The following is a 23832-nucleotide window of genomic DNA, read 5'->3' on the forward strand; positions in this document are numbered from 1 at the left end:
TTGTGACCCGACATCACAGACGTTTATTAGCAAATGAAACGAGACACGAATGGAGGAAACCCGGGGGTGCGGGCAGGCGCCCCTCACTTCCACAGCTTCTTGATGGACATGTTCTTCTCACTGTCCTTCTGCATGACCTGCACACACACACACACACAAAAAAAAAAAAGGACAAATCGTGTGGGCATCCGAGGAAGCGGCCAGGCGGGCCACAAGTGGCGTTCGGAGGCTGGCGGGCACTCACCTTGGCCACGGCCATCTCGAAGTCTTCCTGCGTCACGTGCACCCTCCTCTCCCTCAGCGCATACATGCCCGCCTCCGTGCACACGCCCTGCAAGACAAGAGGAGGAGGCGACAGCTCGCACTGTTTGTGCTCTGGCGCCCCCTCCTGGCCCTCCCTCCGGCCCGCCCGCCCACCCTCCTCACCTTCACTTCGGCGCCCGATGCACCCGGCATGAGCTCGGCGATCTTGCGCAGGTTGATGCCTCTCGTCAAGTTCATCTTGCGCGAGTGGATCTTCAGGATGTCCAGGCGGGCCTGCGGAGCAAACACAAGGCGAGGAGTGCTGGACACCCACCCGTGAGGTGGAAACAGCGACTGGCAGCGCCACGGCCGACACTCACCTCCTCGTTCGGCGGGGGGAACTCGATCTTCCTGTCGATGCGACCGGGCCGGAGCAGCGCAGAGTCCAAGATGTCGATCCTGTTGGTGGCCATGATAACCTGCAAAGACAAAGGGTGACAAAGGTGCCATGAGACTGACTCACGTGCCAAGCCCGAGCGTCAATGCCCCCCCCCCCCACCTACCTTGATATTCTTGGTGGCTTCAAAGCCGTCAAGCTGGTTGAGCAGCTCCAACATGGTCCTCTGCACCTCGCTGTCGCCACCCGAGCCCCCCTCCAGGCGGGACGAGCCGATGGAGTCGATCTCATCCATGAAAATGATGGAGGGCGCGTGCTCCCGCGCCATCACAAACAGCTCCCGCACCATGCGTGCCCCTACAAAACAGACGGGCGGTCAAGAGAGACGAGACCACCCTGGCCTCCTCCTCACGCGTTCAGATGGCAGCACAGGCTGGCACTCCTCACCTTCTCCAATGAACTTCTGCACCAGCTCGGACCCCGACACGCGGATGAAGGTGCAGTCTGTGTGGTGTGCCACCGCTCTGGCCAGCAGGGTCTTCCCGGTTCCAGGCGGTCCGTACAGCAGCACGCCCTAAGAAAGGATGCCTCGAGTCATCTGAGCGGGCAACAAAGTGCCACCCAACCACCAGCTCCCACTGCACCCACCTTGGGCTGTGCGATGCCCAGAGCCTCAAACAGCTCTGGGTGTTTGACTGGCAGCTCGATGACCTCCTTGATTTCTTTGATTTGCTTGTCCAACCCGCCAATCATCTCGTAGGTCGAATCGGGGACCTTCTCCACCATCATCAGCGACACCAGGGGGTCCACCTTGTTAGGGAGGATTTTGTGAAGTGTGTAACTGTCGTTCCTCAGCGCCACGCGGCAGTTGGGAGTTACCTGTGGGCAGAGACAATGAGGGGCACTGGCTCAAACACCAAGGGGGTAGGGGGGGCTCAGGCTGTACTCGGGGTGCACTCACGTCATTGATGTCAATGTTTTTGTCGACGTCCACCACAAACTTCCCCTCGGGATGAACCTGGAAAGACAAGCGAGGGGGTCAGCCGTGAGACACCAACAAACCTGGCAGTGGGCGCCATGTTGAATGCCAGCTCCGTTCCTGCACACTGTGCGCCCGGCGTGTCCCTACTCACCGATGTCGTAAACGTGCTGTTTGGGACTCAAGTCGGATTAAATGGAATTAAACCTGCGGTGGCGGCGAGCCGTGACACGAATGACTTGGCAGGGCCACTGTTTAGTGCCAAGGCTGGGCACCGAGATGCTCTCCAGATGGCAAACATGCCAAGTGGCCAAAACCCAGTACGAGGACCTGCCACCCGCACCACAAACGCGTGCCAGCAAGTCACACAGCTGATGGCAGGCGTTTGTCTTGTCACCGACCCACCGGGGGCCGCACACACGCCAAATGACTGAACACAGACAGACGAGCCGCCAGCATTGGCTGGGATCCACAAGGCTGCCCGCTATGGTGGTCCCTCCCTCCCTCCCCCTGCCTGCCTACCTTCACCAGCACCTTCTTCTTGTCCATGGCCCTCACCACCTCGCCGACGTAGGAGCCCTGCTCTTGAAGCAGCTGGAGTTCCTCACGCAGGAGTCGCACTGCAAGAAACGAGAGAGGCGGTGAGAGCAAAGCATCATGGGAGGGGCAGGCGGGCGGGCGGCTGGTGCCCACACCGTCATCTCACCTTTAGCGTTGAGCTCGTTGCGCTGGGCCTGAAGACGCCGCAGATTCTGACTTTTTTCATTGACTGTCAACTTAAAAAGAAACACAAGAGGGTCAGCATGAGGGGCACAGTGGGTGACATGAGGGGCCGAGGTCACTGCAGTGCCCCCCTAATGCCACCGTTCCATATACAGGTGGTGTACTTTTTCAAAGGTCCCAGAGACGTCACCGACAGCGGACCTCGACAGGGGTCACCATAAAGTAAAGGGCGCAATCCTCATGTCACAAAGATGGCTTTTACCATTTCAGGGCAGGGTGGTCCCCCTGGCAAAACCCGACTTTGGGCCCACCGCGGGTCCTCTGAGCAAAACACAAACTCAACAAACTAGCCACCAAACCCACTACCCCCCCCCCCCCCCCCCCCCCCGTGTCACCCCAACGTCTAAACGGCTTCGATATTCGAAATGGCAGGGAGAGTTTCAAACATCTGCACTCGTCAACTGGGCCCACTGGGATTTTCTGGAGAAAACGCCACTTAAGATACGGTTGGCATCGGGAAATATTAACAACATAAAACATGAGTGAGTGAGTGAGTGTGACCGAGAGTGACGCCCACAAACTAAACACTGGCCCCCTTGAGCGGTGCCAAGCCATTCTGAGCAGACGCGTGGCTGGGGGTCTTCACTTCTTCACTACACTCGATGCCTGGCAGTGGGGGGGCTCTGTCACGGGTGACTTGCAGTTCTAAAGACGATGGCGTTCAGACTGGCAAAGCACTGGCTGGGTGAGAAAACCAAAAGCAATCAAATGTGACAAAAGGCAAACTCTCTCAAAGCTACAAGGGCTCTGGGTGCCCAACTGCCTGGCATGGAGCAATGGCCCCACAACGGGCACAGCTTGGGGGTCACAGAGGGGCTGACAAAGACAGCTATGAAGGCCTGGTGGGCACCACGCTTCTGCGCATGTGCAGGTCTGTGCGGACTGCGCTTTATTAGTCATTTTGTAATTACGGTCCGTGACTGTGATGGCGCTGCGCTCTCGTCACTCCCAGTCTGTTAAATCCTTTCAAACATGTTGCCACCCGTTAGGCTAAAGGTGGGCACTGCATTGTTTTGTTTTTTTTCTTTTAATCCCACAGTCTGCCACTCCACAAGCCTCAAGATGTTTGTCTGATGACATCGGTTGTCCCGCGGCCATGCTGACCAAGTGTTACGTGAGCCTGCTAAGCCTTCACCAGCCCAACGTGGCGCGGCTCTCATCACTGCTGGCACGGCACACGTGGGCGTCTCTCCATCTGGCTGGGCCGGGGCACAAGTCGGGTGTGCAGTGATGAGTGTGACATTCACTTTAAATGTACAGGGGGACCTTGGGTAACAAACAAGCTCTGCTGCCACCCAATGTGTCACCAAGTCTGCTGAAGGTGTCTGCTGATGAGAACTCGTCAAGAAATGAATCAGGAAAAGAAAAGAAAAGAAAAAAGGAGTTCAAAATCTCAAACTAAAATGAAAGCCCAGCACATCCAGGGTGGGCCGACTGTGTGCTTCGAAGACCCCCACGTGCTGACGGTGACACGGAATCAGAAGGCCATGCTGGGACCACTGAGGGGTGACACGGCCGGGAGGCAATCAGGGAATGACAAAGCCACAAAAGGACTGAAGACTGGGGACAGTCCAATGCTCAGCGTCACCAGGGTCTGTGGGGTGGCAGTAAGCAGATGGCACCGCAGCAACTCTCACAAATTCTGGACAGGGACCCGACGGGTTTGATCAGCCACTAAAACAATCGGGACGTTAAAGCAAAGCCCACCAAGTGCGGTGGTGCATTCTGGGAGGTCATCGCCCCAAACGTAAAAACTCGATTGGGGGCCACAAGAGCCACTGTCCGCTAATTACGGGGGCCGAGTAAAACTGGAACAAGGAATTGGACAAGTGGTCCTGCGTAAGGAGACAAGACCCTCACATTCAAACGGACACCACGTGACTCTCAGTAGAATGTGAACGAACTTCTGCTGATCTACAGATGTGAAGCCCACGACGGCTCAGTTTAGCTTAGGGCACCACTGGCCACTGGCATATTTGTGTCTCTAAAGCGATTCGGGTCAAAGGCCAGCCCAGTCTTAGTTCTGGGAGGTCCCAGTTACGCTCCACCCCAGCTCTGACCGATTTGAGGAAAACTTCGTCGTCTTATTACACACCACAGACATGGGAGTCAACTGCAGAAAGACCACCAATTAGCCACAAATTGGAGGAAATCATAAAGACCGCAGTGAAGGAGACATGGAGATGAAGTGTCGCTCAGCAGGGAATGAACCGGGCGGCCACCACCCTGGCCAGATCTCTCTTCTAAGATCTCCATGGGACTTCCTGCTTAAATAAAGGGATCAACAAACTAAAAAGAAAGAAAAAGAAGACAAATTTGAAACTGCGGCTCAGTGAACAATCGCCGTTTTCAGGTTTGTATCGTCTTTATGATAAGAAAGGAGAAATTAATCACAATATGAATGACATCATTCAAACGCTAATCCACAATCATTTCAGTAATCACGCCAGCGCGGGTGAGGCCTGTCAGGACTGAGTATTTAGTAAGAATCAGGTAGGACTGAGGGTGCCGAGGGGATTGGACCGCTAGGGTCACGTGACCACAATGTCATACAATTCTCAGTGTGTTGTAAGAGTGCGGATGTAAAGACTAAAGTTGTTAAGTTGAACTTTGGTAGTGCAGATTATGAGCAGATACTGGGATAAGAGAGTCGAGGAGCAGAGGGACAGGTTTAGAAATGAAATGGAGGACAGGGACAGACCTACACTAGGAATTAATAGGAAATTTAGGAAAACTCCACAGACGACCCCAAGAGATTCTTTAAATAGTAAGAACAGTCAAGGAGGAGGATCAGGAATAGTAAAGGGGATTAAAAGATACGGACAGTGAAATAGCGGATGAGCTCAACTTTTACTTCTCTGAGGTCCTCACAAGTGAGCGAGTGGAGATCTCAGAGCAGTAACAGGGACTACTAAGGAGCTACTGAGGGATTTGGAAATTGTGGAGAGAGAAGAGCAGCGGAGATGAAATCAAACAAATCACCAGGAGCAGATGATACTGACCCTCAAGTTCTTAAGGAGGCCAGCGAGTTCAGATAGAAACCACTGATGGATATTTGTAGGAAGTCACTGCACACTGGAGACATTCAAAGGACTGGAAAATGTCAAATATCATCCCGTTATATAAAAAGGGTGACAGGGCAGATCAGAGCAACTACAGGCCAGTAAGCTTAACATGAAACATCACAGGAAAATGAATGGAAGGAATTATTAAGGAGAAGATGGAGCAGCACCTGGCAAGGAGAGGACAGTCAGGGTGGGCTCAGCAGAGGGGGTCGTGTGTTACTAACAGGCTGGAATTTTATGAGGAGAAGACCAGAGTGGAGCAGATGATGTTACTGATGTGGACTTTCAGAAGGGATTTGATGAGGTGCCACCTGAGAGGGTGGGCATCAAACTAAAAGAAGGGTCAGTTCAGGGTGATGTGTGTAGATGGGTGCAGAATTGGCTCAGACACCTGAAGCAGACGGTGATGGGGTGAGGAACCTCATCAGAATTGGGTGGTGTTATCAGTGCTGACCAGCAGGGGGCAGTGAGGGGCCGCTGCTACTTTTAATATAAATTAATGACTTCGATAAGAATAGAAGGAACAAGCTGGTGAAGTTGGCAGATGATACCAAGATAGGGGGATTGGCAGACCATTTGGAATCCATTATATCATCACAGAAGGACTTGGACAGCAGACAGGCTTGGACAGATTTGAAATTTAATGTCAGTAAATGTAAAGAATTACACATAGGAAGTAAAAATGTGAGGTGTGAATACACAATGGGGGTCTGAAAATCGAGAGACCACCTCATGAGAAGGATTTAGGAGTCACAGTGGACTCTAAGATATCGACTTCCCGTCAGTGTTCAGAAGACATTAAGAAGGCTCACAGAGTGTCAGGTTATATAGCGCCTTGATGTGTGGAGTACAAGTCACAGGAGGGTCTGCTCAGCTCTATCACACACTGGTGAGGCCTCATCTGGAGTCCTGGGGGCACCGAGGGTCTCCATAAAGACACAGCAGCACAAGAGAAGGTCCAGAGAAGAGCGACGAGGCTGATTATGGGGGGCTACAGGGGATGAGTTAGGAGTGAAGATTAAAAGAGCTGAGCCTTTACAGTGATGAAGAGGAGACCGGAGTGAAGTGTGCAAAATGACCAAGAGGAGTTAGTCCAGTGGATCGAGACGGTGACTTTAAAATGAGGTCACCAAGAACACGGGGACACAGCTGGAAGGGTGAATGTCACACAAACATGAGGAAGTTTTTCTTTGCACAAAGAACTACGGACACTTGGACTAAGCGACCAGGTAGTGTGGTGGTCAGGAGGACTTGAGGGGCCTTCAGAACGCGACTTGATGTCATTTTAGAAGAATGAAGTGGACAGGACTGGTGGGCTTTGAGGTGCTGAGTGGCCTGCTCTCATCCAGAGGGTTCTGATGTTCATAACACCAACACAAGAATTATGAATGTCTAACTGATACACAGAAAAAAAAATAAAATGAAAATAAAAACGCACACCTTAATAAATGTAATAAAGACATCTTAACAGCAAAATGCTGTCATGCAATTAATGATTAAAATGAAGAAGTGTGGGGTGTTGATGTTTAATTGCCAACATCGTCAATGCGCTGACTGTGTGAATATGAACTGATATTTCTATCGATATTTATTTTTGTTAGTTAATGATGAAGATGACTTTTTTAACTAAGCCTTCTTTCAGACACATACATTACAGGAAAGAACAAAAAATGTCAGCTTGTAATTATAAGACACACTTTTTTATTTCCTTTTATGTCACATGTATTACAGATACATATGTGGGGACATATTATTAGTTAAAGTGTGTATTTTAAGGAAATTGTTATTTATTTTAGTATTTTATGGTCACAGAATTTCATTTTGTTCATAAAATGTTGTTAACACATGTGACCTATAGTAGAATTCTAATATTGGACATAAAACTTGAACTTCTCTGGTTATGCAGGAGATTAGCGTTAAGTTTATAAAGGGATAAAGAAAGAAGAAGAAGAAAAAAAAGAAAGTCGGATTAGCCAATCAAGTAACTTCAACAGCCTGATCAGAGCACCCCATGGCACGCTGGGCCTGCAGCACCCGTGGGACCACTGAGTGTGGGTGTCACAGGCAGCAGCAGGCAGTCACGTGGTAACAGAAGGGACTGAAGTGGGCCGAGTCCTCCATGCAGTCCAAATGTAACACTAGGCCCCTGAATTGTGTGCTTTCATGACACCTCATTTTAGGCCATGCACTTCAAGGCAGCAAAGAACTGAGATGCCTCTCAAAATGAGTCGCTAGAATAATAAAAGGAAAATCACAAGGCGGGCGGCCATTCTCTACCGACTTTAACACTAGAATCCCTGAAGCCTACGAGAAAACTTGTAATCCTGGCTCACCTTAAATCTCTTCGCACCTCCTCACCATCGTCATCTTTTGTTTTGTAAATGTGGCAATCAGCAGAAGCAGCCTGCCGTCCCATAATCCCCAGTGATGGAGCTCAGCTCAAGTCTGTTTATCCACGTGGTGTGAGGTGCCTGTGGCTGTCGAGGCTCAATGATATCTCGTTATTTGGAAGACAAGCCTGTTATGTGAGCTCCGTGTCTACAACAGTCTGGAAATGTTTTAGTGACGTGTTTGGCATTTCAGCCTCGCATTTCTGGTCACCCTACTGTACATTTATAGACCGTTGTAGACACAGAGCTCACATGACAGGCTTGTCTTCCAAATAACAAGATATTACTGAGCCTCGACAGCTCCAGGCACCTCACACCATGCAGATAAACAGACTTGAGCTCCGTCACTAGGGATTATGGGACAGCAGGCTGCTTGTGCAGATCACCACATTTACAAAATAAAAGATGATAAGGTGGGTGGGGTTTACGAATTTTTTTTTTTGTAGGCTTCAGGTATTCTCGTGTTAATGAGAAAGAATCCAAAATGTGCTTGATGTGCCAAGTGCTGAACATCTGCAGCACAGATCTTGGGTTCAAGAGTGAACCCCAAAGGGAGATGCAGCCCATCAATACCTTCAGGGCCCCAGGCACCCATTTAAAAATGGGGTCTTAGTCCTACTGCAAACCCAGGGGCAGAGGTAAAGTGTTAAGAAGCAGAAGGCCGTCTGTTTCCACAACCCAGAGACACGCTGACCACAGAGCTACAAAAACAGTGCAAGATGGTGGAGCATCTCTAGGGTAAGCCAAGACCAGTGCAAGTCGAGCAAACGGCCACCCTAACACCGGAGCCTCGGTTTCAGCCTTCTTTGACTTGCGTTCAGACTCTGACCTTTGATCTTACAGGCCCCGTCCACAAAATGCCAGGCTCAGATTGGTCAGCTCTCTTCCACGTAAATCAAAACGCCAGACTCGCCCGTTTGTGCTTTGCACCCTCCCCCACCGTAATCGTCTATGGGGGAGGAGCAAAAGCTTTAAATTCATCAAAAATTTCAATCTCCAGTTTTCGACTGACGCAGTTTTAGGGTCCCCCGACACCGAAACATCAAAATCTGGATGATGGCTGTGTGTCTGAGCTAAAACGGCTGGACAGAAAAATAGCAAACTGGAAACTTAAGCCCGTTATGAGATGACGATTCGTTTTTGAGCCAAACTGCGCAATAGAAAGAGGCCCTTTAAAGCAGGGGTCTCCACGTCCGGTCCTGGAGGACCACCGTGGCTGCAGGTTTTCAGTCTAACCCTTTTTTTTTTTTTAAATCGAGTGTCCCATTTGTGCTGCTAATTAACTTCTTATGAATTCATTTTAGAAGAATTGCTTTTTTAAGATTTGTTCCCCTGAATTTCTTCATTTCTTCCCTTAAAAGGCAAACAGAAATGAAATATGAAGCGAGGGAACCAACAGAAGACCACCTAAGTCAGGGTCTCAAACTTCAACCACTTTCACTCCAACCAGTTGCTTAATGAGGCGCCAATTCCTGTCATTAATTAAACTCGTTCTTTAATTCCTTGGCTTGTTGCTGCTCTCGTGGCGCATTAGCAGACATTTCTGAAATTGTTGATTTTCTAAGAGCACTGCGGACCTGAGCAGATCGACATTCCTGAGACCCTCGTCTTTCTTTATTTTCAGATATTGTGTGATGGTCACCAGTTGTTTTGGCTCATTTTGTATCTCATTATTGTTTGGCTGCTAATTAAGGAGAAAGAAACAATGAAAGGGTCCGAGTCTTCAAGAGCGAGACGCAAGTTCAAAAGACGTTAATTAGCAGCAAAAATGGGACACTAATGAAGAAGAGGGTTAGAATGAAAACCTGCAGCCACGGTGGTCCTCCAGGACTGGAGCTGGCAACCCCAGCTGTAAAGGGCCCCTCAAATACCCTAATTCTGCAATTAATTATGAATTCTTCTCATCTCATAACGAGTGATTCTATGCTCAGGAAGATCAGCATCAGAGCAGTAAATAAAGACTGAAATGTTAGAGAAGAGGTCGGGTAACTTGGTCCCCTGGGCACAAAGCCTACTGACACGAGCGCACATCCAAAGTTTTATTATTATTACTGTGGTGGGCAGGCCAGTTTTACTTGCCCTCTGGGCATCTGCTGGTCTTGTTTTCTTGACCTGTTCCACGTGTCTGGTGCTCACACACAACACCATAAAACCAACTGGCTTTAAATGTGAAAACAAAACAGGAGGGCAACAACAGAAGAATTTTAATTCAAATTCAAAGCAGCGAGACTTTAGTCACCTCAGCCATGGGACTCCATTCTGAGCAGCCATTCTATCCACGAGAGGGTCCAATGGGACCCAATCTCCTAAGCAGACGGACCCAGATTTACCGCTGTCACCATACATTTACAAATGTTTACAAAAATTACTAATTAACCACAATACAATGCTTTTATTAACCCTTTTGATTAATGCGAATTTCTTGTTTTCTGTTCTTATTTGTTTCTTTTATTCAGTGCTGGCCTACAGTGGTACTTGGTATCGGCTACTTAAAATAGTATACACTTGGTGACATCACTGTCCCCTAACTGAGGCATTCCCAGGTGTCCACAGGGTCCAGGGACTCCCCGAGAAAACAACTGGAGCTTAAGGTGAAGCCTGGAAAAAAGTGTCATCGGTGTTTGGGAAGGTCACAAAAAACAACAAGGAGCGACTGAGAAACTGACAAACTAGGACAGGACAAGTGACACAAGGTGGCCTACGAGGCCAAAAGATAACAACATTGACTCCCTTTGCAAACGGCCTGACTAAAGGAGACCGCTGGGCTGATAACAATTGTATTTTAGACCAAACAAAAGCTTCACCTAAAGCAGGTAAGATTCTCGGTTCCTGCTGATGTAGTTATATCACCATGTAAACCCGAGAAAGGCCATCAGCCAGGACAAATTAAGGGGGAAACCAACGTACTTGGGAGCAGAAGGCCAGCACAGGCATCTCATAAGCTGTTCCAAATTTCAGTAGGCTTCGGAGTCTCCAGTGACTTTTGGAAAAGGTCAGCAAGTACTCAGGCGCCCAAATGCAATCAAAAACAATGAACATCTTCAATATCCTGTTACCGTACCCTCAGGACTAATTCACCATATTCAGAAGTTAAAACAGCACATCCAGCAAGCCGCAGTCGGGCCAAGCACCGCGGGGAGGGAGGATGGGGCGCAAACCCCAAAGGCTTTCTACATTTCAGCACATAACCAGAGATGGTGGGAGAAAAAAAAAAAAAAAAAGACACGAGAATCAGTCCAGAGAGTCCCACCCAACAATGTCTGGGAATTTAAATTCAGGATAATCCGAGGTTTGCCAATTGTGCCCTGACCCTGCATAAAGAGTTTCAACCGAGACTGACTTGGAAGTATAAACGGAGCAAGTTCAGCGCCAGCTACTGCATTCTACAAATGCCTCTACCATCCGTCATGCGAAGCGCTTGTGACCAAAGCCACCACCAGGGACGGTCAAATGCCCCACACGACAGCTCTTCTATAGATTTGCTTTTAAAAGAGTTTCATGAAATCCTAAACGACTTCACTCATCCTCCACTACTTGCATCCATTTCTTGTGGGCTGACGAGTGACAGAACCCCGCAATGCAAAATAAACACGATGACACGGGGTAATTTGTACCTCAGTAATTACGGCTCTTTAATGGCAGAGCAGCTGAATCAAGAGCTGCAGAGGATGTGGTGGATCGAAGGAATTAAAGAAACCCTCTACTTGTGCACAATACTGCGGCTCATGGTTTTCTTTCATACTTTGATTTTTGTGGTATTCATCTGCCAAATATTAGAGCACTGTGATAGAACAACTTGTACTGAACCAACAAACCATCTTTTTCTTCTTCTTTTAGCTGCCACAGGGGTTGTCACAGCAGATCATCTTCCTGTCCTTGTCATCTTGTTCCGTCACGCCCACCACCTCAGCACATCCATAAACCTCCTCTACAGCCTTCCTCATCTCCTCTTCCCTGCCAGCTCTATCCTTATCATCCTTCTCTTAGTATACCCCTCATCTCTCCTCTGCACATATCCAGACCAACACAATCTCAAATCTCAATATCAAATTTAGGGCGGATTGGTAGCTCTGAGGCTAAGGATCTGGGCTGGCATCCAGAAGGTTGCCGGTTCGAATCCCTGTCACTGCCAAAAGAGATCCTACTCTGCTGGGCCCTTGAGCAAGACCCTTAACCTGTAATTGCTCCAGGGGCGCCATACAATGGCTGACCCTGCGCTCTGACCCCAAGGGGAATGTGAAAACTAACAAATTCCTAATACATGAAATTGCATAAGGCAAAATAACAAAAAAAATAAAATCTCGACTCTCTGACTGTCTCCAAACCGTCCAGCCTGAGGTGACCCTCTAATGCACTTGTTCCTAAATCTACCAACACCAAATATAAAATTATTTATTTTGTTAGTATAAAAAAAACTGACTATTTGAATTCCATGCCACCATCCTCTGAATGACAAATGACCACCTATCAAGAATTAACTTTGAAACTACAAACTGCAGGGTTCAGATGTCACCTACAAAGCTGGACCTCAAGTTGGTTCTGCAGATAAGAGCAGAATGGACTAAGGTCACCAGTGGAGTCCCTCAGGGTCTGTCTTGGGGACCTCAGTTACTTTTTACGACTTCCAGTAATGACTTTGATTACGGCTGTAGTTAGTAAACTTTTGAAATTCGCAGATGATACTAAACGGAGAGCATGGCAGACACTGAGGCGGCAGGAAAAACAGTTCAGAAAGATTTGAAGAAGCTGCCGAACTGGACGAACACTCAGAAATCAACAGACTTCCTCTAAGTCCCATCTTCGCAGTGCCCCCGACCGGTCGCTCACATACTCCTTCCTACCTGGAGCTCCTCGATCTTGGACAGGTAGTACTGCCGCAGGCCCGAGCCTCCTTTCCCTTCCTCGAGCTCCATCTGCAACAGAAGGCAAGTCGTTAGACGTGTCAGCAGCACACACGGGCCGGTGCCGGCCTTGTTTGACAAGGCGGGAGGAGTTCTGAGCCGAGGAGCCGGCGGTCGTATCCGAAGCGGCAGCGTGACTCGGCAATAAGGGTTTAGGCTCTTCCGTTACAAGTGGCGCCGCAGCGACAAGCTCGACTCGCACCGAGGGCCTCATCTGCCGCTGCCAAAAGATAAACACCGGAAGGAAAGTCACAACGAGAGACCACCGGACGACGAGAAGCACAGCGTTACCTGTTCAGGCCCGTCCACCGCCATCTTTCCAATCGCAATGACGCCGCCTTCTCACGCACCGGAACAAAGACGGGCAGCGACATCCGAAAGAGGTAGAGCGGCAGGGGGCGGGGCGGGGAGGCGTGGCCAGGAGCTCGAGCGGGAGGCTAATTTGTTAGCGCAGCCGTCCGTCAATCTCGGCGCTAAGAAAGGCCCGCGGACTGCAAGACGAAACGCGAGGCGGGTGCCTTGGAGGTGCTGATCGTGAAAGAAGGTTTACTGAGTACTGTATATACAGTACTGTGTGTGTGTGTGTGTGTGTGTGTGTGTATATAGCGCCTTCACAAAGGACTCAGACCCTCACGTAGTACACATTTTAGGATGTTGCAGCCTTCTGCTAAAATTGTTTCAATTCATTCTTTCCCTCATCAACCAACACAACCTCCCAAACTGACAAAGTGGAAACAGGATTTTAGGAATTTGCTCAAATGTATTAAAAATACAAAAACTGAAATATCCGACTAACAAAAGCGTCCTGGTCCTTCACGCAACATCTAGTTGAAGTCCCTTTGTCAGCCATTCCAGCCTGGAGTCTTGTTGGGTCGGACACCACGAGCTTCGCTCAACTGGATCTGTGGATTTTCTTCTCTGCAGATCCTCTCCACCTCTGCCAGGTTGGATGGGCACCATTGGTGCAGTGCCAGGTCTCTCCAGACTTGGGTTCAAGTCTTGGCATTGGCTGGGCAACTGACCCTACGCTGTCTCCTGAGTTGTCTTTGGTTTGTGACCCGTTGGTCACTCTGAGCAGGCTTTCATCAAGGAGATCCCCATTCAGCTTCCCCTCAGCCCTCTCCAGTCTCCCAGTCCCTGTGGCTGCTGACAACAGTGCTTCACTACTGGAACGGCACAGCTATGAGAGGTGCCTGGTGTCCTCCAGACCTGACCCTAACATTGGTTTGGTTTCACCAGACCAGAGGATCTCTGACAGTCCTTAAGGTAACTTTTTGCAAACTCCAAATGGCCGTCCATGTGTTCCTCCCTTCTCTACACGGGTTCTTTGCAGCTCGGCCTGCGTGACCATCTTGCTTTCCAAGGCGCTTCTCCGCCAATTGCTGACTTTGGCCGGTTTTAAGTAAAGTTGTGGTCGTTCCAAACTTCTTCCATGTAAGAACTATGGAAGTGTGATAAATGGGGGATCCTGAATACACCAACATGAGAGGGCGTGTGAACGTGTGCCACTCCAGGGATGGTACCTCATTTGTGCCCCGGAGGTGGCAGCGTGTCACACCTGCACCCAGTTAGGTAGATTCACAAGATGAAGAGAGGACAGAAAGAGGAACAGAGATAGACATTAAAGATGGGAGAAGATAGATAGATAGATAGATAGATAGATAGATAGATAGATAGATAGATAGATAGATAGATAGATAGATAGATAGATAGATAGATAGATAGATAGATAGATAGATAGATAGATAGATAGATAGATAGATACCTTTTTAATTCCCATACTCCAGCAGCAGCATACTGATATACACAATATTAAATTAAAGATTGATAACAATACAGGTATACAGACAGTCAATAACTTTGATAATGTTAACGTTTACCCCCCTGGTGGAACTGAAGAGTCGCATAGTGTGGTGGAGGAACGATCTTCTCAGTCTGTCAGTGGAGCAGGATGGTCACAGCAGTCTGTTGCTGAAGCTGCTCCTCTGTCTGGAGATGATCCTCTTCAGTGGATGCAGTGGATTCTCCATGATTGACAGGAGTCTGCTCAGCGCCCGTCGCTTTGCCACAGATGTCAAACTGTCCAGCTCTGTGCCTACAATAGAGCCTGCCTTCCTCACCAGTTTGTCCAGGTGTGAGGCATCCCTCTTCTTTATGCTGCCTCCCCAGCACACCACCGCGTAGAAGAGGGCGCTCACCACAACCGTCTGATAGAACATCTGCAGCATCTTATTGCAGATGTTGAAGGACGCCAGCCTTCTAGTCGGCTCTGTCCTCTCTTGCACAGATCATCAGTATTGGCAGTCCAGTCCAGTTTATCATCCAGCTGCACTCCCAGGTATTTATAGGTCTGCACCCTCTGCACACAGTCACCTATGATGATCATGTAGTCCATGAGGGGCCTGGTCCTCCTAAAATCCACCACCAGCTCCTTGGTTTTGCTGGTGTTCAGTTGTAGGTGGTTTGAGTCGCACCATCTAACAAAGTCCTTGATGAGGTTCCTATACTCCTCCTCCTGCCCACTCCTGATGCAGCCCACGATAGCAGTGTCGTCAGCAAACTTGCACGTGGCAGGACACCGAGTTGTATTGGAAGTCCGATGGCTGAACAGGACCGGAGAAAGTCCAGTCCTCTGTGGCGCTCCTGTGTTGCTGACCACAATGTCAGACGTGCAGTTCCCGAGATGCACATACTGAGGTCTGTCTGTAAGATAGTCCACGATCCATACCACCAGGTATGAGTGTACTCCCATCTCTGTCAGCTTGTCCCTGAGGAGCAGAGGTTGGATGGTGTTGAAGGTGCTGGAGAAGTCCAGAAACATAATTTTTACAGCACCACTGCCTTTGTCCAAGTGGGAGAGGGATCGGTGTAGCATGTAGATGATGGCATCCTCCGCTCCCACCTTCTCCTGTATGCAAACTGCAGAGGGTCGAGGGCGTGGCGGACCTGTAGCCTCAGGTGGTGAAGCAGCAGCCGCTCCATGGTCTTCATCACATGTGACGTCAGAGCAACAGGCCGGAAGTCATTCAGCTCACCATATCTTTGGGACTGGGGTGATACAAGATGTTCTCCAAAGCCTCGGGACTCTCCCCTGTTCCAGGCTCAGGTTGAAGATGCGCAGTAGAAGACCCCCTAGCTCCAGCGCACAGGCCTTCAGCAGTCGTGGTGATACTCCATCTGGACCCGCTGCTCTGCTGGCACGAAGTCTCCTCAGCTCTCTGCTTACCTGGGCTGCTGTAATTGTGAGTTAGGGTTAGGGGGGATTGGCAGCAGGGTCAGGACACCTGCTGCTTGACATCTCTCCACGCTTCCTTCAAGATCCGAACAGGGGGAGCCGGTGGAGTTTAGGGGGCTGCACCTGGGCTCATGAGTTTTTAAACAAGTGTTTCCTGCTGAATTTATTGGATATTTATTTGAATTTGGTTTTAACTTTCTGGATTATTTATGATTTCACCTACCCGGGTGGCGCAGTGGTAGTGCTGCTGCTTTGCAGTAAGGAGACTGTGGAAGGTTGTGGGTTCGCTTACTGGTTCCTCCCTGTGTGGATAGCGCTTTGAGTACTGAGAAAAGCGCTATATAAATGTAATGAATTATTATTATTATTATTATTATTATTACCCGGCTCATCTGGGTCAGGTCAAGTGAGGGAGCAGGGAGCCAACCCACACCATCCCAGAAGGAGCCTTCTGCAGATCTGCACCTTGACATAATCCACGGACCACCTTGGACCTCCTGGTGGAGCTTTGGCAGACAGGTGGGTGCCACCTTTACTAATTAGGCCACTCAATTGCGTTGACCACAGGTAGACCCCTGGACAAGGTGTAGAAACATCTCAGTGGTGTCAATGGCATATTTCACGTTTTGGATCTTTAATGAATTTGCAAACATTCCTGAAATTCTGACTTGGCTCCGTCATGATGGGGTGTGATGCTTGACAAAAGAAGAAACAAATTTAGCACAAGGCTGCCTCACAGCCAGACGTGACAGATGGGAAGGGTCTGCGGCCCCGCTGTAGATATGTCCGCACTCCCTCTTATCTCTTGTTAAGATCTGCGTACGTTCATGCAGTGCTTGTTGTGTAACAGAGGATGCCAATCAGGCACACGCTAGAGACGCTGCTGGCAAGGTGTTGGCATGGCGAGGACCTTCACACTTGTGTTTCTTACCTCCAACACCTTTGCGGGCTCAGGAACTCCTTGATCTGACCGAGTCGTCCCCTTGCTGTCCTCCTGCTGTCATAAATGGAGACCACTGCAGGTGACCTCGGATCCCCCGGCGCACTCATCAGCACATTGAGCTTCTCTGTCGTTCAGTTTGGCGCTGGGGGCAGCAGCTCAGCCCCTCATGAGTGGGCAATCTGTCATAGTGAAGATGCCTCGCTTCAGTTATGTAAATTTGTATTTAGGAATGGCTCAGAGACACACCCCGTCTCCCACATAAGAACACGCCCCCTTTCCGAGGCCACGCCCCTGCGCACACTTCAGGCGGATCACTAGCCACGGCCGAGTCAAACCCAATCAGAATACAGCCGGCCGGTCAGCCAGCTCTGTCCACTTCAGGGCCAGCCATGACCAGGCCACCTGTCACACGCAGTCACACGCCTGTCACACGCAGTCACACACCTGTCCCACGCAGTCACACACCTGTCCCACGCAGTCACACGCCTGTCACATGCAGTCACACGCATTTCCAGTTCATGTTTGCTTATAAGCAGGCAGACTCATTGGAAGTGAAAAGCTGTTGTGGTCTTTGGTAAAACGTGTAGCTGACCCTGAGGTGGCATCAGATATCTGCACGACTCTGTAACGCCAGTTTCAAAATGGAACCCAAACCAGGATTAGAGTGCCAGTCCATCACATGGCACATCTGTTCACATTGGGCAGCAAACTGGCCTGCATGTCTTGGAAAGGACAGCCTGATGGGCACATGAAGAACCTGCAAAGTCCCCACAGGCTATGATGGGTCAAACCCAAAGCACCTGGGGGCCACAATGCCAATGTGTCCACTTGAGCTTTGTGGCCTCCCTGTGTGTTTGTTGGTCAAGCATTCTCTCAGGGACCCCCAGATTACTGACCAGCAGGACCACAGCCTGTGGCCCAAAGTCACCTCTCACAAAGCCACCTTGCTCATCTGGTAAGTCTCACGTTAGTCATCTGTGGACCTGAAGAACATGCCAGTCACTCCAGACAGACCCTCATGAGCTTTCAGACTGCAGGAAGGACACACAGAGGAAGACGGGGGGCATATAAGGTGGGGACAGAATGTCGAGAAGGACCGACACCCGAAGTGAAGTGAACGATGTGGAACTCTTAGCACTTTGCATCAACAGTCTGGTGGGGATCAGCGGCCATCACCATCATTGCCACCTAACGGCCCCTTTCAGCTGAGACCCTATGCATGTCCACGTCACCCTTTGGATGAACAGATCCTGGTCTGTATGTCCACATGTCCAGCCACATGTCCTTCCACGTATGTCATTCCATTGTGACTTTACATGGACAGTCAAGGTTCATCCAGCATCATTCTTCATGGCTCATTGGCCCTTTAAAGCCCTCTGCTGGCCAGGTGACCCCCTCAACCTGAGGTCAACACAAGAATGGCCAGGAGGGATGCGCTGGACAGCTCCATCTGATGCCCCCATTCTGAATATGATGTGAAGTGTCATTTGGAGCAGCTCAGCGTGGTCACCTTCTTGGGGACTCCCAAAGCCTGATGTCCACACACTTTGGGATCAAGCCGCACCCTCCCTTTGGACAAGTGTAGATGGCACATATTCTAACATCACGGTGGCCCTGCTGGACTGGAGGGGTCGGCCCACGAGAGCCTCTCAGTGCCAGTGGGCTCGACCTTTACGGCGTTTGCTTTGGGACGCTGAGCTCTCATTTTGTTTCCATAGCACAGACACTGGGAGGACAAAGTGACCCCGAGCACATTGGACTGTGACGTTCTGCATGTGTGCTGGTACATGTGTCATGTCTGCCTGGCTCCAGCAGGCACTACGAAGCTGTGGCTTGGGAGACGTCAGATTTCTGAGCTCATCGCCACAGCAGAGTGCCACCTTCTGGGCAAACCCCCAGGCTTAGGAATGAATAGACACAGGACAAAGCCGTACGGTTTGTGTGTTTATTAAGGTAAGAAGACCCCCACAGGCATCTCCTTGTGCCCATGGCCAGGTGGGAATTCCAGGAAGAAGAAGTGGACGTCTGCTGATTGAGTGCGGACCTCGGCAAGAGCAGGACGGTCGATGCTTTAAAGGAGAGCAGATGCCATGTAGAGATTCTGTGCCCTTCAGTGTGTCACTGGCAGAGAAGCCTGTCCTTGGGCACACTCTATCCCAATATGTCCTCTTACTAATTCCTTGGCACAGTGGCACTGCATGCTGACCCTGCTGAGTGTCCATGCCCTTCCATCGAGCTGCCACAGTCGCCGAGTCAACCGAGGAGCCTCTGGATTGTCACCGCCGCGTCCTTATTACTATGTCACTACTATGGCCTTTGGGTATGATGCCAGCTCCATAAGAAATCAAAGGCTATCTAATTGGATTCTGCCAGTAAAGGACTGTCACGGCTGGCATGTTCCTCCAGGGTCACTTGGCACCGTTGTCCCTCAAGCCTTCACGAGCAGTCTCTGAGATGGCATCCAGTTACAGTCGCCCCTCGGTAACATCGTAATACTCTGTAAGAACCCAAAAACACTGGAGTCAGGGGCATCAATGGCACTTGTGCCAAGCTCATCGATCCCCTGCCTGACAAATCTCCTTTTATCTAATATAGTGCCTTTCCTAGTGAGCAGATAGCTCATCAAAGAGCAAATCCGATCAGAACACACACAATGCCCAGTGTTGGCCATGTGTGCCCAGCATACCTGATGCCGGTGGGATGTCTGCTCCTACAGTCCTTGTTGCACTGGGGGGTGGTGGAGGAGGCACAGCCTTCCTGGAAAAAGTTAAAACAAAGCAATGAGTGATCAAGAGCCATCTGTGCCAGCTGCGACCCAGGCACTGAAGTGTGCAATTTGTCTTCACCTGCTGTGTCGGGCACTCACCTGTCTCTGTTTGTGGTAGCGGGTGAGTCCTGATTCATGTGGCGCACTGCAGCCTCTGGTTGTGTTTTTGCAGGTCGCCAGGGCTGCTGCCATGCTGGATAGGCAGGGAAGGGCACAGGCTGGTAGTGGTGGTGGTACACAGGCTCTGGCTCCTCCTCAATTATCACAGGAACCCTAGGGGGCTGGAATCACACACTACCAGTCACAAAGACCTCCTGCCCCCTATGCCCCATGCCCACTTCACCTCTGGCACATCCTGCCCTCATAAACTTTTACTTCCTTTCTTTCATACCAGTCAGTGACATACAAGGGTATGAAGTGGCCGTGCCAGCCCAACATGGCACCTTTGGCCAATTCTACACGCATGGCAATGCCACCCACATCCGATTCCTGGCACCCACCTCAACAGGAGGCGCTGCAGTGTAGCCAAATGAGTGTAAGGCACTCATGGTCATGTTGTTCATGATGAGCTGGTGCATCTGCGCGTTCTGGAGCATCATGAGCTCGAGCAGATCTGCAAGACAAAGGGCCAGAGTGACACAGCAGTGCCAGCGGATGAGCGGGCACACAGCCTCATGCAATGCCTCACCAAGAGAGAGGAAGAGGAGTGACTCCAAGAATAATACAATAAGGAGTGGCCGAAAAATAACACAGAGTGACATTAACAGTAATACACAGATTGATACGAAGTGTGACAGCAGCAGTGACCATGAAAGTGACATAAAAGCAACATAAAGAGAAACAAAAGAGTAGCAGAGTGATGTGAACAATGGAATCATTCACAGAGGACCGGACACAAAGTAGGTGAGCAAACTAGAGAGAGCGGGCAGCCCTAGTGAGCCACTCCAGGAAGACGATGGCTTGTGGACTGTGCAGAGCCCCCAAGAAGTGCCTGCAGCAAGAACCAAGGCCATCAGCACGGAGTGGCAGTAGCCAGTTCAGAGACACTCGGCCACATCCAGCCCTGGCAGTCATGTGATACTGGTCACCTGCACAAGTGAGTGAGCGCCCAACCCCACAGAGTAACAGACGCTGAGACATCGAGAGCCAGCAGCAGTTGGCACAGCGTGTGCACAATGAGCAACAGTGGGCACTAAAACTGAGGACCGCTGGGCACTGTTAAAGAGCAATGGCACTCAGTAAACAATGGGTGAAGAGTAAGAGAGCAGAAGATGGCAAGTGACACCAGGACAACACTGAGTGGGTATCAATGAGCAAAGAGCCACTGCAGGAAGAAGGGCAGAAAACAAAGAGCGCAATGGGCAGTGCCAACAAAGCAAACCATAACTAAGCCTGGAGAGAAAAGAGAAAAGTGACAGTGAGGAGTAACCTGGGCAAGCGTGAATAAACACGGCATAAAGGACAGCACCAGCCCAGGTGGGCAAAAAATATGCAGAGGCAGTTGGCAGAATGAGAGAGCTCTAAAGCCAGGCACCGATGAGCATGGCAGGAATGCCCAGAGTAAAGATAGTGACACCCATTGGCAGCATGCAGTAACATTGATGGGCACCACTGATCTCCAGCCATTGTCATTGTGTGGCACCTCACACTCCTATGCCCATGAACTCTGTAATCCCTCCAAAGGAGGGGTGACGTGGCACTGCCCGCCGGTCTCACGACCTCCTACCTTCTTTCACTTGTCCTGGTCTGAAAGGGTAAACTGCAGGGGGCATCGCAGGAGGAAACTGCTGTATGATGGTCGTTGGCTGCTGGGGAACCTGCAATGACAGCAGAACTGAGCACGCCGATTGCCACCCACTGTCCCCTCTCGGCCGCAGTCGGAAGCCCACCACTGTTTGAACCAGTGACAGTCACCACCACTCGCTCACCTCCGCGTCGGACCGCCACCACTCGCCTTGCTGTCCGCCGAACGCCATGGTGCCCGCTGCCAGTCCGAGAGCCGCGTTGCTATAAACACAGTCGCTGCGCGGTCGCGGTTGCCATGGACGCTCAAGTCGGAAGTGGCCGGACTGATCGCTGGGCTGCGCTGCGCTTCTCCGCACGGGGGCGCCTGTTCACTGGCTCTGCGCGTGCCTCGGGGGTCTTGGTCCCCCTTGTCCGTTGAGGGTTCGGAGCGCTCGAGCAGAGGGCAGCTGTCCACTCTCAGGGCCGGAGCGGCTGGACGGATTAGGGCGGCCGCTCTTAAGCTGTGGATGATTTGACAGACCCCAGGGCCGACTTGAGCGGGCAATCTGGCTGGCACCGGGCCACTTGTCCTTGATCACGTGGTCTCCGCTGTGTGGCCAACAGCAATCGTGGTGCCATGCAGTTTTTGATTTTCACATTTAGAATTGGGATGAATGGAGAAGGAGAATGTTGGCACAAGACTGAAAAACGAACGGCAGGCTGGTGAAAGACTGAAACGAGCGAGCAGCGCGTGGCACCCTGCCACTTTAATGAGAAGGAGAAGGTGGCCGTCCACATCAGCACAGAGATGAAATGGTACAAATGGCGTGGCCCTGAGCAGAGAAGTAGCAAGCTGGAGGCTAAGAACGCTTCATGAAGAAAAGTGGGCACTGAATAGCAGGTAGCAGGCACAGAAAGCAGTGAGCTACATGGCATCGTCAGAAAGTGCTGAAAAGTGGGCAATGAACAACAGACAGCATGCAGCGGGCACGAACAGCCGGCGCAAGCACCGCATGGTGTTCAACAGATGATGAGTGCCCGGCAGAAGGTACCCAGCCTAAGTGCTGACTGGTCAGCAGTGGCACCCTGTTCTGATATGGACTGGTATGGAGTGTTGCCACTAGGGTGAGGCAAGTGGACGTGCATTATCGACAAGATCTGCGCTCAATTGGAGGTTGGATGGTGCCTGGTCGGCACTCAACTGGTGCTAGGTGGGCACCTGGGCGATGCTCACTTGTTGTTCAGGTAACGCTTGGTTGCTACTCAGTTGATGCTCAAGTGGCGCCGGAGTGGCACTCGCCTGCCGCTCGTCTCTATGCTGTCAGCACCGCGGGAGCTCCGGCCACGGTCACCACGCTTCAGCGGCTCAGCTCTGCCGTCAATTAAAGTGCCCCCTGGCGCTGGGCGAGGGTGGGGGCGCCGCTGGCGGCTCTCATTACGGCGCTTTTCCCTGTCGCTTCGCTAATGAGCCTCGGTGACAGGCAGTTGGACGGCAGGCCACCTTCTGGCGGGGCTGCGCTGCGCTTCTTCTGCAGGATGGTGGAGCCACCGGGGGCCGAGCCCACCCCCCAGATGAGCAGCAGACCCGGGGGTCCTGAGGAAGAAGCAAGAGCCCGAGGGCGGAGGGCACAGCGCTCTCTGGCATGCAGGTGGCGAGCTGCTCCTTCTCAGTGCCTTCTAGGGGCACCAGTTACTATGGAAACCCCGCCAGATAATCGCTTGAGGCGCGCGGATGGCGGCGGCACCCACAAGTCTGGCATTTTCGTCAAGAGCCGCATTGTCGCGCTGCTAGAGACACCTTGGGGGGCTGATCGGACTCCGGGTCACACTCAGTCAACTGGGACTGGCACCTGAAATGTGACATTCGTGCCTGGCGTGTCATCTTTTGTTTCAATTAAATTGCATGGCGCTTCATTTCGCCGGGTTCCTGATTTGTTTCCGAAGCCCGAGGCGACGCTTTCTCAAAGGCGCGCCACTTTTCGGTTTTCCTCTCGTGTTGTGCCCTCCACGGGCGTCGGGGTTTGATGCCCCTCAACTGCCCCCTGCCTTTCTCAGTTGAGCGAGCCCCTCGGGAAGACGGCATGTTGGGTCTGCGAGATGGGAATTCGTGACAGACGCACTTTTACAGCAGGGGCTCAGGACCCCCTAAGTGACCACCGCCAGATGGAGTTTGGCTCGAGTTTCTTGCTTCGCATGTTTGTCGTCATGTTCATGGAATCTCCGAAGTGACTCTGGGCGCGGTGTCGCGCGTGTGTGTGTGAGTGTGTGTGTGCGTGTGCGTGTTTGCGCTAATGGGACCCACATGGAGTGGCGGGGGGCGGGGTTGCAGGCTGAAGGCCACGCCTATTCAGCAGAGCCTGCCTGGCCGCGACTCTCCGGGCCCAAATGCGCACGCGCTCCGGTT

The 23832-nt window shown here is 51.1% G+C and overlaps 2 protein-coding genes across 3 annotated transcripts; both read right to left on the reverse strand.

Moving 5' to 3' along the window:
* psmc5 (proteasome 26S subunit, ATPase 5) lies at positions 1–13153 on the reverse strand. 2 transcript variants are annotated; one of them, XM_028819477.2, is made up of 12 exons: positions 13050–13153; positions 12699–12770; positions 2326–2395; positions 2142–2239; positions 1602–1658; positions 1289–1519; positions 1088–1214; positions 807–997; positions 624–722; positions 427–537; positions 245–331; positions 1–137 (listed from the first exon to the last, which is right to left on the reverse strand). In XM_028819477.2, the coding sequence occupies exons 1-12, from the start codon at positions 13071–13073 to the stop codon at positions 84–86; spliced, it is 1221 nt and encodes a 406-aa protein (XP_028675310.1). In that variant the 5' UTR covers positions 13074–13153; the 3' UTR covers positions 1–83. The 2 variants fall into 2 exon arrangements, with proteins under 2 accessions (XP_028675310.1, XP_051774981.1); XM_051919021.1 differs by lacking the exon at positions 1602–1658.
* A 5715-nt stretch (positions 13154–18868) lies between these two features.
* On the reverse strand, positions 18869–21743 carry LOC114665419 (proline-rich protein 29-like). Its single transcript, XM_028819979.2, has 6 exons — positions 21632–21743; positions 21430–21520; positions 20204–20316; positions 19803–19984; positions 19623–19693; positions 18869–19433 (listed from the first exon to the last, which is right to left on the reverse strand). Exons 1-6 carry the CDS (start codon positions 21677–21679, stop codon positions 19402–19404), a joined length of 537 nt encoding a protein of 178 aa, XP_028675812.2. The 5' UTR covers positions 21680–21743; the 3' UTR covers positions 18869–19401.
* Positions 21744–23832: the final 2089 nt, after the last annotated feature.

The sequence above is a fragment of the Erpetoichthys calabaricus genome, chromosome 14 (genome assembly GCF_900747795.2).
Source record: "Erpetoichthys calabaricus chromosome 14, fErpCal1.3, whole genome shotgun sequence".
In the NCBI taxonomy this organism is placed as follows: domain Eukaryota; kingdom Metazoa; phylum Chordata; class Cladistia; order Polypteriformes; family Polypteridae; genus Erpetoichthys; species Erpetoichthys calabaricus.